This window comes from Triticum aestivum, chromosome 1D (genome assembly GCF_018294505.1).
Source record: "Triticum aestivum cultivar Chinese Spring chromosome 1D, IWGSC CS RefSeq v2.1, whole genome shotgun sequence".
NCBI lineage: Eukaryota > Viridiplantae > Streptophyta > Magnoliopsida > Poales > Poaceae > Triticum > Triticum aestivum.
Window position 1 is genome coordinate 121,542,563 of NC_057796.1, and position 14,066 is coordinate 121,556,628.

General features: G+C 50.5%; 1 protein-coding gene across 1 annotated transcript in view; it reads left to right on the forward strand.

Annotated features, from left to right (window-relative positions):
* The first annotated feature begins 353 nt into the window (after window positions 1-353).
* Window positions 354-14,066, forward strand: part of LOC123158160 (uncharacterized) — a 30,752-nt gene continuing 17,039 nt past the window's right edge. Inside the window, exon 1 of the mRNA XM_044576262.1 lies at window positions 354-868. Within this exon, the coding sequence (XP_044432197.1) occupies window positions 354-868 (515 nt within the window). The remainder of the gene's footprint in view (window positions 869-14,066) is intronic.

A 14,066-nucleotide genomic window follows, 5' to 3' on the forward strand; every position in this document is an offset into this window, starting at 1 on the left:
GTAGTCGTCCATTTCATCCCCGGCTTCGGCACTACCACGTGCCGCTGCTGCCACCGCCGTCGCTGCCGCCGCCGGCGAGCGGTGGCGCAGGATCCCATCACTCACGCTCGTTGTCGCAGCCCTAGTTCTTCTCCATGGACTTTCTCTTCCGGCCCCCCGTACCCCGATCTATTTGCGCTGGCGGCGCTCGCGCTCTCCCCCCGCCGCCGCCGGGCTCAGACCGGGGGATGTCCGGACTGCCACGGCCGTCGGGCTCCGAGCGGGGGGCATCCGGACTCCCGCTGCTACGGGCAGGGCATCAGCGGTCGTAGAGCGACGTTCTCCTCGCATTCTCCTCCCAGCCGAACCTGCCCATGCCACCTCCGGCACCGGTGAACGCGGAGGCCCTGGTGGCCGCGAACAACAGCACCCTCGACGGGATCCTTGGTGCGTACAACATGAGTACGAGTGGCGTGGGCACGGTCGGCTCCTCCGGGCCCGTCAGCCAGGAGCGGCGCGACCAGCTGGACTGCCAAGCTCCCGCGTGGAGCCCCGTTGACAGCGGCGAGAATGAAGCCGAGAGCGCGGACGGTAGCTTGCCCAGGCATTGCCGCAGCTTGTCGGCGGACAACCTTGTAGGGAAGTTCAAGTTTGAACCCTCCGGCCTGGAGCCGTCCAACTCCAACTCCAACATGCCGCCTCCATCTCCGGGGCCAGGTACTGCTAGTCGGCTGGCACGCAGTGGAAGTGGTTCCATTGGTGGTGTCGCTGCTCTCTTTGCCATGGAATTCGCAAACATTAAGGAATTCAGTGAGGCAGATAAGAAGGTTATCATGGACAGTGAGCACCTCGCGCAGATTGTGCTGACCGATCCTAAGAGGGTCAGGAGGTGTGTTGGGCGTCCTTGTTTGGATAAGTAGTTTTTTAGGGAAGGCCATCATGGCTAGTTTTATTGAAACTCAAAATAGGTTTACATCGTCTACAAGCTTGCTGACAACAATGTCAGGAGGCTCGTCCAACCAGCTAAAAGAAATCTTATTACAATAAAAAATGAGCTAGCACATGAGCCGCTTGATTACAAGATCGATAACAGTGCTTAAAATGACCTTTTCAATAGAATTACTAGTGTCTAGATATTCTGCGAAAATGGCCGCTGCAGCGTCCCATCAAGTTGTTTAACCATTGCAAAAATTGATGACCTGCAGAGAATCTTGTTAGAAGGGAGAGAGAGGGATTGTTGCGAAATATGATGGATGTATTATTGAGCCTCGAGGGTGAGTATATATTGAGTACAAGACTTGGAGGGCAATACGCCTCTCCTGGAGATAAGGTAGGAGACGGATTACAAATCCTAGACTACCAAATACAAGTCCCAAATATATCTCTAACATCCCCCCGCAGTCGTAGCGGTAGCGTTGCAAACAACAGGAGCGTCGCGGACGGTCAGACTGGAGCGAATAGCAGCCGACGGACTGACATCCCCCCGCAGTACTAGCGGGAGCATCGTGGACGGTGTCGCGTCGTGGGCGCGTTGACTGTAGAGGAAGCTGACGAGTTGCTCAAGCGGATGATAGCCCTTTGTGCCGATGTCGATGTAGCCAAGAGCGGAGGGTGGTGTAGCCGTGGTCGAGGTAGCCGTGCGAAGAACGCCGTGGTCGATGTCGATTCGGGGTAGCCGGTGTCGAGCGAGTCGTCGTGGAGCCGCAGGCGCAAGGAGGCGCCGAGTTAGTCATGGGCGTAGTGGTGTCGAAGAAGTGATGCGCCAGAAAGGAGAATGGTGTTGACGATGCGTCGCGCCGGGTTTGCCAACCCCGGGGACACATCGTAGACGAAGGCACGCGTCGGTGTTGCCAGCACCGGGCATGCATAGACGGTCGAAGACGAAGTTGACAAAGCACCGCACCAGGCTTGCCAGGCCCGGGGACACGTCTGTAACGCCCATGATGCGGCTATATCTCCCACGTGTCGAGGCACGACTTAGAGGCATAACCGCATTGTAGGTTTTGTCGCAAGAAGGGTCATCTTCACACAATCCCATGTAGAGAACAAGAATGGGATAAAGAGAGTTGGCTTACAATCGCCACTTCACACAGTACATAAATTAAAATCATACATCATCCAAAATCCACACATAGACCGACTACGGTCAAATCCAAATGAAAGGAAGATAACCCCAAATGCTAGATTCCCGATCGTCCCGGCTCTACCCAAAGCAAGAACACAAGCAATGGAACCACAATCAATCACGGTGCAATGCACAAGCAACATGATGCAATACATGCATGATATGCGAGATGTGATATGCGATGCATATGCGTGCTTCGGAAGAAAAAGGATGAACAAGGCAACAACTTGGCAAACCAAGTATGCCACTGGAAAGATGAGATGATTTCGGTCGAAATCGATATAAAGATCACCGGAAACGGATGCACGGTTTGCAAATGGCAAGCAAAACAAGGATGACACGATTCTACGATTAACAACATGATAGCACTTAGAATACATCAAGTAACTATGCTACAGCACCCCAACATAGCAACAAAGCATGTGGCAGTGATCTACAAGAGATTCTTGACAAAAGAAGAACACTGAGCTACAGCTAAGTCACAAAATAACAAGTTCAAACAAGCATGGCAAAAGTGCAAAAGATATCAGCTTCACAGACACTGAAAATACTGGACATGGCTGAAACAGCATCAGGTAGCAATGTTCAGAGCAAGCAATCAACATACTACAGGAACTTATCATAGCAAAACAAGGCATGGCATGAATCTACTAAATGCATAGAACAAAAGTCCCTTACTGATCATGAGCCAAAAAGGATCAGAAGATATGATGGCACCCATGTAAACATAGCAAGTTTCGTTAACAGGTTTCAGACTTAGCAGAAAACAGAACATGGCATTAACAGAATTATCAAGGCATCTTTGTGAGCTCGATTCACTCATCACAAAGTAATGCATGACAAAAACAAGCATACCTACAGCAAGATGGCATGTTCATGAAGCTAACCATGGCAAGAGCAAGTACATAGCATGTATGGATCAACTACAACAACCTTGGCAAAATTGAATATCATGTTAACATTCTGCCAGGAACATTTTATAGCAACAGTAGAGCAAGATTGAGACATTCTAGGGCACTTCATAATTTCAAACAGGGACATGGATGGATAGAGCACAACCATATGTGTCGTGGAATTGTCACGGCAGATGTCCTTGAGCTAGGACTTAGTCGCGGAGCCATCGCAGCTAGGAAGCTTGAAGGGGTTAAACGGGACAAGGAACACGAGGTTTATACTGGTTCAGCCCCTTACGGTGAAGGTAAAGCCTACGTCCAGTTGAGGTGGTATTGATTAGGGTTTCGATGACCAGGGAGCTTAACTACTATGCCTGGCTCTCGACGAGATCTTTCTTGCCCTTAAACCGCCGTCGAGTCGTCCCTTTATATAGAGAGGTTGACACCCAGCAGCTCTCAGAGTCCCGGCTGGCTCATAAGATTGTCCGGCTCGGACTCTCAACTATTCTTGCCTTACACTACAAGTTCTACCATAATGACGATTGTAACTACGGGCTTTAAGCCATATCCGGGTCTTAAGCCCATCTTCGGCCCACCGTCTTCAGGCTTGGCACCGGGCTTCAGACGATGACCATTATGAGTAACCCGGCCCCTCCTGGCGGGTGACTCTAAGGTTTATATCCTCAACATTAGGCCCCAGATTGATTTGAGCCGGCTCATGTCAATCTTCAATCCTTTCGACAGAAAATCTCCGGCTTACAATTGTGTGAAGGCCATAACCCGGCGTGACGTCATCCTCTGGATTCCGGGTAATCCGCCGTGACATCATCTTCCATTAAGTCCATTTTTTACTCCACCATATCCGCAACGGATCTTATCTTTAACTGCCGACCCGAAAATCGAGGCGTTTTTATGGCGAGATAGCCACGCCGTGGCCTCCTTGTTTCTCGCGCCCACTTATGAGCCTCGCCTTATAAATAGCCCGGCCCAATGAGCCTCCAGTCACTTCGCCACCTCCATCTTCTTCCTCTCGCCACAGTGCTGTGCTCGAGCTCCACCGCCGCCGCCGCGGGTCTTCTTGTCTTCACCAACTCCGGCCGCTGCATCAACCTGACGTGACTAGATAAACAGCGGCGATCTCCGCAACTCTCCAACACTTGTAAGTCTCTGCTACCCCGTAGAACAGATCTGCAGTAGGGTTTCTTCCCGTTCTTCCCGTGTTCTTCGCCGTTCCTCGCTAGTTCTCGGTAGATTTCATTTTTACCACCTTTCTTGATCTCTGACTGTATAGAACTGCTGCGGTAGTTGTTTCACGCTCGTTTCCAATGTTCATAGATCCCTTCTTACTGCATAAAAGCTCCGTTCAAACTTAGGAACTTCCTCTGCGTCTGTTTTAGGTCTAGAAACCTTTCCTTTTAGTCAACCGTTTTGATCCAAAATACTCACTGCAATCTGTGAAAATTATTTTCACCACACTTAGTAAAAAACTGCATCCGCTGAGCTATGGCGGCTTACATTTCCGGCTCAAAGAAGCCACGCGCCGTAAAACCTTCCGGCTCAAAAGAAGCTACGCGCCGTGAAATTTTCCGGCTTATTTATGATAAAACTATAGACAATTGAATTACTCTCAATGCCTCCAGCGGCTTAGATAACTCGACACACTTAGCTATATGTCATTAGGCCCCTTCATAAGCCGCCACTTTAAACATTGAACTGTAAATTTCTTCCGGCTTATAATTAAACCGGACATTTCCTTTTATCATAGGCTTCCGACTTTCACCATGCCTCCCAAAGCTCCCAAAGCACCCATCACGTGCAACTGGATGAGGTCCAACGTCACTGATGACACCTTAGCGGACTTTGTAAAAATGGGTTACCTGCCCAAGAAGGACGTCATGTCCTACCGTGCCCCTGACCCATCAGAAGAGAGACCGCAACCAAAGGATGGTGAAGTGGTAATATTCGCGGATCACATGAGCCGGGGCTTCGCACCGCCCGGCTCAAAGTTCTTTAGAGATGTACTGAATTTCTTTGACCTGCGGCCACAAGACATAGGACCCAATTCGGTGTCGAATATATGCAACTTCCAAGTATTCTGCGAGGTCTACCTTGGAGAAGAGCCCAGCCTGCTGCTCTTCAGAGAGCTCTTTTATCTGAACCACCAGAACGAGTGCGCCAACGGGCCAAGCTTAGAACTTGGTGGAATCTCCATTCAGCGACGGAGAGACTGCCTTTTTCCTTACGCCGAGCCGCCAAGCCACCCAAAGGACTGGAACCAGACGTGGTTCTACTCCCAAGACACTTCGCCGGCTGACGAGAGCCCGCTGCCCGGCTTTCGTCCTTCGCGTCTGGAACCAACTCACCCTCTGTCAGACAAGTTATCTCAGTCGGAGCGCTAACCTCTGATCCCCACCATCAACAAAATCAAGGCTCTCCTGGGAAATGGCCTTAATGGCATTGATCTGGTCCGAGTCTGGATCTCGTGGCGGGTGATCCCCTTAAGCCGCCGCCCCGGCTTAATGTGTGAGTACACGGGCCGGAAAGATGACACCCTGCGACACAGCCGCAACGATCTTCCTGAAGACGTTGCTGAAGACATGACCAAGGCCCTCTTGAACGAGAGCTTGGCAGACTGCGGGAGGACCGGCTTAAGCCCCTTCTGCAAGACCAACCCAGCCCCAGCGGTAAGCCGCTGATCTGAACATCTTATTTTCTTCTGTAGATAGCTTTCATCTGAACCTTAAGAAATCGTCATTGCATTTTTCAGGCTGATGACAAATTCTGGAAGGTCAAATATGACCATGAGGTGGCCAAGAAGGCCAGGAAGGCTAAGAAAGCCGCCAAGAGAGCCGCTCCCCGCAAGAAGGGAAGCAGGCCTACTGCTTCAGAGCTGCTGCAACTAAGCGACAGCTCCGAGTCAGAGGTAACCCCTGAACCTGTAAGCTCTTGTTGTATTTCTTGTTTATTTCTGTCCACCTTATCAATACTGTTCATCAACAGGATGACACCGGAGCAAGTAACCCGGTGGTTGAAGAGGTAATGACACTTTCCTCCGACTCGGAGCCCTTGCCAAGGCTGAAAGTCCGAAGGGTAACCCGGAAAGTAAGATTTTCACATCCTTTAGCTTATCAAGATCCTCAATTTCTTTTGAGGCAACAGATTCATGAGAGCCGGCGGCACACCCGGACCAACAAGGATGCTGACCTCTCCTCCGGCTTACCTGAGGCATCAAGGAAGCGCCGGTCCGAGGTTATCTCCAACTTATATCCTTTTCATCCTCTGGCGGGTGTTATACGTCAACCTCTCAATTCTTCTGATTCAAATTATCAGGAGACGTCTCCTTCCTCTGGTGACTCGATGCAGTCGAATCTGCCGGCTTTCAAGACCGTACCCGGGTAATGATGATCATCTCTTGCTGTGCTTTATCTTTACTCATACTTTTGTACTAACCTTTTGTCCTTTCAGCGCTCAAGCAAAGCTCAGTAAAAGAGCAAAGAAGAATAAGCCGGCGAAGGAGTCGGTTGTGACGGAACCGGAAGTTTCCGCTCAAGAGCCGCCAGCCGCCTCTGCTCCTGAAGCCACCGCTCCCACCGACGAGCCAGCCACGGAGACTTCCACCAACCCGGATATCTCCAGCCCAGCTCAGCCGGCCGATGACCCGGACGTGGTAATCACCCGGACGGAGTTTGTTGAGCCGGGGAGACCCACTGCGCTGGCCAAGTGCTCCGCCAAGGAAGAGTTGCTAGAGCGCAGCCGGGCCAATCTGGACCTCACCAACTATACTAACTTGAGCGTCGGAGAGATCGTCTCCGGCTATGTGAGTCAGGTGCACAAGAGCCGGGATTTGGAGATCAACATGGTGAATCAGATACAGCAGAAGTCTGAGGTACCACTCTACTGCTTATTGCATAGTTATCTTTACCATACTAGCCCCCAAGTCGACGACTTATGATTGAATATGTTGTAGACTTAATTTCCGGCTTACTTCCATGAACCGGTAATTTGTAGATAGAAACGTTCGACATGCATTAGCCCCCCAAGTGCCAAGTGTCTTTGCTTGGAAAGTGCTTGGGACTTTAAAATTGCATAATAACTGTTCATACTATAACCCGGAAATTGTGCAGGCTACTTGCAAGAAGTTTGAGGCTGATATCTCTAATCTGAAGAACCGCCTGAAGACTCAGGAAACTGAGACCCGGAAGGCCAACGCCAAATTTGAGTCCAGTATCGCCGCTCAAGAGAAGCTGAAAAAGAACTTTGAAGCTGAAAGGAAGACTTGGGTCGAATAGAAGGCTACTCTGGTGAGCCGGGCCGAACAGGCGGAGAAGGCTCTGACGGAGAGAACCGCCAAACTCTCCGGCTTAAAGCGCCACGTGTCACAGATGGTCGCCGCAATCTTCGGTAAGTCATTCCACCGGCTTTCGTCAAGTTTATAATCTTTATGTCTCATAATTCCCATCATTACCAGCGGCCTATCTTACTTTGTTCAACAGTTCCAAGAAGCGCCAACCTCAACCAAAATGTGCTGACCAAGTTGAAGGCCGTGTACACTCTGGTGGAGCAACTCTACACCGGGTCACAGCGCGCCCTAGCCGTGGTGGCCCTATCCAATGAGGTTCCGACTCACCTGGCAGAAGTTCTTCGCTGGCTTGCCGTTCTTCCTCAACGTGTCCAAGAGCTGCGACGGGCTTCTGCAAGAGCCGGAGCCATAGCTGCTCTGAGCCGGGCCAAGGCTTTCCTTCCAGAGCTAGACCCGGCAGACATTGCACTTGGCTACCCCATCTTGAAGGAAGACGGCACTCCTTTCGATCAAAAGGACTTCGCTGCCTGTGTGAAGATCGTGCGCCTGGTGGCCACCCTGATTGGGAATGATACTGATCTGACAAAGTACCAGTCGGGCTACGATGCAGAGAATTAGAGGATCCCTACTCCGCGTTACGAAGCCGTCAGCTTGGTCCCGCCGACTCGTAAGCACACTTTTGCCCCAGACATTAACCCGGCCGGGTTAATTGACGAGGAGGCTCAATTCGAAGCTTTGAGCGGCATTGACTGGAAATCGTCAACCTTCCAGGTCATGGGAATAGCCGGAGGAGCGGAGAGGGATGAGCCGGAAGCTTCAACCCGACAAGCATCTTAACTTGTAGGCGGCTCATGACTACATCTGAAAACAATGCCTCATCTTTTGGACTCTGGGAGTCTTGTAATAGAGTAGGATCAACATTTTAACCTTGTCATGCCATCGTGCACATTCTGAACGCTTAATTCCATTGAAGTTGCTTCCTTATACTCCTCCGGGTCATAATTGATCATTCATCTTCCTTAAGCTCAAATAGTTGTCTTTAACTATCCTGCGTAGAAGAACAAATCACAAGTCTCTAGGCGGCTTACCGCACTGAGAATCATAGCCTCATACATATAACCCGGAATATGAATCTAAGTCACAAAAGACTGGTCCTCAATTATGTCCTTGATATAACCGTAATAACACACTTACCGGCCTTCAAGCACACTTCCGGTTTATATAACCCGGGTAATAAGGTTGGTACCTCAATTCCGGTTTACCAGTCTTAATAACGCCGATTGTGTTCGACTAGCACTGTGAATCAAAGTTAAGCCGGCAAAGTGAGACCCGCCGTGCACACTATTGAAACAATCAGAAGAACTCGTTGTAAATCAGAAAAACTTAGGGGCTTCCGGTTCGAATACGACCAGAGACCCGTCCCAAAGGGGTTATGCTAAGATTCGAATGCGATCATATAGCCCCCAGTGGGTGTGGCGATGCCAATCAAGAGGGTACCGACAGCTATGTTCTCTTTGGTTCGAATACGACCCATGTTTGAACAGGAAGCCCCCAAATGACCTTAGGAGTTGTTTAACGACGCTGATTCGAATACGATCCACGTCGGTTCCCAAAGGGGGTTGAACTATGATTCAAATATGATCAAAGAAAACTCCCCAATGAGCTCGGCACTTTGCCAATCAAATGGGTATCGACAGCTATGTTCTCTTTGGTTCGAATACGACCTATGTTTGAACAGGAAGCCCCCAAGTGATTATATTGCGTACGGCTAGATTCGAATACGATCATAAGCCGGATCCTCCTTCAAGTTATCATGTGATCTTGCAATGGAAACAACACGTTCACCTTTGGAGGAGAAAAAAGGACAGAGGTCCTGCTTTATTGCTTATCATAATATATACATGGCTTAGAGAAATATGTACATTATGAGAGCCGGTGGCTCAAGTGTAATAAGGCCGAAGCTGAGCTATGTTCCACGGCCGACGGGTCTCCTCCTCCGACTTACGTGAATCTTTGTGCTCCCGAATGTCAATGAGGTAATATGACCCGTTGTGCAAATTCTTGCTGACCACAAAGGGCCCTTCCCAAGGCGGGGATAGCTTGTGCGCATCTGTTTGATCTTGGATGAGCCGGAGCACCAGTTCACCTTCCTGGAAGACCCGGGACTTAACCCGGCGACTGTGATAACGGCGCAGGTCTTGTTGGTAAATCGCTGAGCGAGCCGCTGCCACATCACGCTGTTCGTCCAACAAGTCAAGAGCATCTTGGCGCGCCTGTTCATTATCCGCCTCAACATAAGCCGCCACTCGAGGCGAGTCATGACGGATGTCACTGGGGAGGACTGCTTCCGCTCCATAAACCATGAAGAAAGGCGTGTAACCCGTAGACCTGTTAGGAGTAGTATTGATGCTCCATAACACGGAGGGTAACTCCTCCACCCAACAACCCGGCGTCCATTGCAAAGGGACCAAAAGCCGGGCCTTGATGCCTTTCAGAATCTCCTGATTAGCCCTCTCAGCTTGACCATTGGATTGAGGGTGAGCCACTGATGAAACATCAAGTCGAATATGCTCTCGTTGACAAAACTCCTCCATGGCGCCTTTGGATAGATTGGTACCATTGTCAGTTATAATGCTGTGTGGAAAGCCAAAGCGAAAGATCACCTTTTTCATAAACTGAACCGCCGTGGCTGCGTCACACTTGCTAACTGGCTCTGCTTCAACCCACTTTGTGAATTTGTCAACTGCCACCAAGAGGTGGGTCTTCTTATCCTTGGACCTTTTAAAAGGCCCAACCATATCAAGCCCCCAGACCGCAAAGGGCCAAGTAATTGGGATCATCCTCAGCTCCTGAGCCGGCACATGAGCCCGTCGCGAGAACCTTTGGCAACCATCACATTTACTGACCAAGTCCTCCGCATCAGCATGAGCCGTCAGCCAATAAAAACCATGACGAAAAGCCTTGGCCACAAGGGATTTTGAGCCGGCATGATGGCCACAATCCCCTTCATGAATCTCACGCAAGATCTCTTGACCTTCCTCAGGGGAGACACAACGCTGGAACGCTCCCGTAACACTGCGGCGATGCAGCTCACCATTGATAACAACCATTGACTTAGACCGCCGGGTTATTTGTCTGGCCAAAGTTTCATCCTCAGGCAAATCTCCCCGGGTCATGTAAGCCAGATAGGGCACTGTCCAGTCCGGGATGATGTGGAGAGCCGCCACCAGTCGTGCCTCCGGGTCAGGGACAGCCAAGTCTTCCTCTGTAGGCAACTTAACAGAAGGGTTATGCAAGACGTCCAGGAAAGTATTAGGCGGCACCGGTTTTCGCTGAGAGCCCAGCCGGCTTAAAGCATCAGCCGCCTCGTTCTTCCTGCGATCGATGTGCTCTACTTGGTAACCCTGAAAGTGCCCAGCAATGGCATCAACTTCACGGCGATAAGCCGCCATGAGAGGGTCCTTGGAGTCCCACTTGCCTGATACTTGTTGAGCCACCAAGTCTGAGTCGCCGAAGCACCTTACCCGGCTCAAGCTCATCTCCTTAGCCATCCGAAGACCATGGAGCAAGGCCTCGTACTCAGCCGCATTGTTAGTACAAGGAAACATCAACTGTAGCACATAATGGAACTTGTCACCTTTAGGGGAAGCCAATACGACTCCAGCCCCCGAGCCCTCCAATTGCCTGGACCCATCGAAGTGAATAGTCCAATATGTGTTATCCGGCTTTTGCTCGGGCACTTGTAGCTCTGTCCAATCGTTGATGAAATCCACCAAGGCTTGAGATTTAACAGCAGTGCGTGGTACGTATTTCAGACCATGAGGTCCGAGCTCTATAGCCCACTTAGCCACTCTCCCTGTGGCCTCTCTGTTTTGAATGATATCTCCAAGGGGGGCAGAACTGACCACAGTGATGGGGTGACCCTGGAAATAATGCTTAAGCTTCCGGCTTGCCATGAACACACCATAAACAAGCTTCTGCCAATGTGGATACCGCTGTTTGGACTCGATGAGCACTTCGCTGACATAATAAACCGGCCGCTGAACCGGATGCTCCTTACCCTCTTCCTTGCGCTCCACCACCACAGCCACACTGACGGCTCGTGTGTTAGCAGCCACATACAGCAATAAAGGCTCCTTGTCAACCGGAGCAGCAAGGACTGGGGGCTCTGCCAGCTGCCTCTTCAAATCCTCAAAAGCAGTATTAGCTGCATCATTCCAGACAAAGTCATCAGTTTTCTTCATCAACTGATATAATGGCATGGCCTTCTCACCCAAACGGCTTATAAACCGGCTTAAAGCAGCGATACGACCCGCCAAGCGCTGGACGTCGTTTATACACGCCGGCTTAGCCAGGGAGGTGATGGCCTTGATCTTCTCCGGGTTAGCTTCAATGCCTCTGTTAGAAACCAAGAAACCCAAGAGCTTGCCTGCAGGAACACCAAAAACACACTTGGCCGGGTTAAGCATCATCTTGTAGACCCGGAGATTGTCAAAGGTTTCCCTCAGATCATCTATCAAGGTTTCCTCCTTCCTGGACTTAACTAAAATATCATCCACATAAGCATGAACATTGCGCCCAATCTGGTTATGAAGACAGTTCTGCACGCAACGCTGATAAGTCGCCTGTGCACTCTTGAGTCCAAAGGGCATAGACACATAGCAGAAGGCTCCAAAGGGAGTGATGAACGCCGTCTTCTCCTGGTCCTTAACTGCCATTTTAATCTGATGATATCCAGAATAAGCATCCAAGAAACTTAAGCGCTCACAACCCGCCGTAGCATCAATGATTTGATCAATACGGGGAAGGGCAAAAGGATCAGCCGGACATGCCTTGTTTAAGTCCGTGTAGTCCACACACATCCGCCAGGTGCCGTTCTTCTTGAGCACGAGCACCGGGTTAGCTAACCACTCTGGGTGAAAGACTTCAACAATAAACCCGGCCGCCAAGAGCCGGGCCACCTCTTCACCAATAGCTTTCCGCCTCTCTTCATTAAACCGCCGAAGGAATTGCCTGACCGGCTTAAATTTCGGATCAACATTGAGAGTGTGCTCAGCGAGTTCTCTAGGTACACCTGGCATGTCAGAAGGTTTCCATGCAAAAATGTCCCTATTCTCACGGATGAACTCGATGAGCGCGCTTTCCTATTTTGGATCCAGATTGGCACTGATGCTAAACTGCTGAGATGAATCACCTGGAACGAAATCAACAAGTTTAGTCTCATCAGCCGACTTAAATTTCATTGCCGGCTCATGCTCCGTAGTCGGCTTTTTCAGAGAGGTCATATCTGTTGGGTCAACATTGTCCTTGTAAAATTTCAACTCCTCTGTTGCACAAACAGATTCTGCATAAGCTGCATCGCCTTCCTCACACTCCAAGGCCACCTTCCGGCTGCCATGAACCGTAATGGTCCCATTGTGACCCGGCATCTTGAGCTGTAAATACACGTAACACGGCCGTGCCATGAACTTGGCGTAAGCCGGCCGCCCAAATATGGCATGATACGGACTTCTTATCTTGACCACCTCAAAGGTCAATTTTTCCACCCTGTAGTTGTGCTCGTCTCCAAAGGCCACTTCCAACTCGATCTTGCCGACTGGATAAGCCGACTTACCAGGTACCACACCATGGAAAATAGTGTTTGACTGGCTGAGGTTCTTATCAATCAACCCCATACGACGGAAAGTCTCATAATAGAGGATGTTGATGCTGCTGCCTCCATCCATGAGCACCTTAGTGAACTTATATCCTCCCACCTGAGGAGCCACCACCAAGGCCAAGTGACCCGGATTATCCACCCGGGGAGGGTGATCCTCCCTACTCCACACGATAGGCTGCTCAGACCATCTTAAATAGCGTGGAACCGCCGGCTCAACAGCATTCACAGCCCTCTTATGAAGCTTCTGATCTCGCTTACACAGACTAGTGGTAAATACATGATACTGTCCACTGCTAAGCTGCTTTGGATTGGTCTGATAACCCCCTGCTGCTGTTGATGACCCTGGCCAGACTGCTGATTAAAGCCCCCTTGACCGTTCTGTGGATTAGAATTTGAGCCACCGCCCGGGCCATGAAAACCGCCAGCGCCTGAGCTGCCACCTGGGCCATGGTTGCCATTAAAAGCATTGGAACTCTTAAAGGCCTTCATGATCGTGCAATCCTTCCATAAATGAGTAGCTGGCTTCTCCCTAGAGCCATGCCTTGGACAAGGCTCATTCAACAGCTGCTCCAGCGTCGGGCCTGACCCGCCGGCTCGGGGAGGGGCCTCCCCTTGCGTCGCTGGTTATTACCCTGTGAGCTAGCGTTGGCCACAAACTCTAGGCTGCCGTCGGCCTTACGCTTGCCACCTCCTTGGTTTCCCGGGTTATGCTGAGGACCCTTGCCATTGCCGTTCTTTTTTCCCTTCCCTGTCCTTTCATCATCTGAAGCGAAGTCCTTGGTACTATCAGAATCAGCGTACTTGACGAGAGCCGCCATCAGCGTACCCATATCATTGCAGTCGCGCTTAAGCCACCCGAGTTTCATCTTCAGGGGCAGAAACGACAATTCTGCTCCAACATTAAGACTGCAGAGCCGGCATCCATCTTATCAGATGAATGTATTATCTCTTTGACCCGGCGAACCCAATGTGTCGTAGACTCACCCTCCTGCTGTTTACAGTTAGTCAAATCCACAATTGACATAGACCGCCTACAGGTATCTTTGAAGTTTTGGATGAACCGGGCTTTCAGCTCAGCCCAAGACCCGATGGAATTCGGTGGTAGCCCTT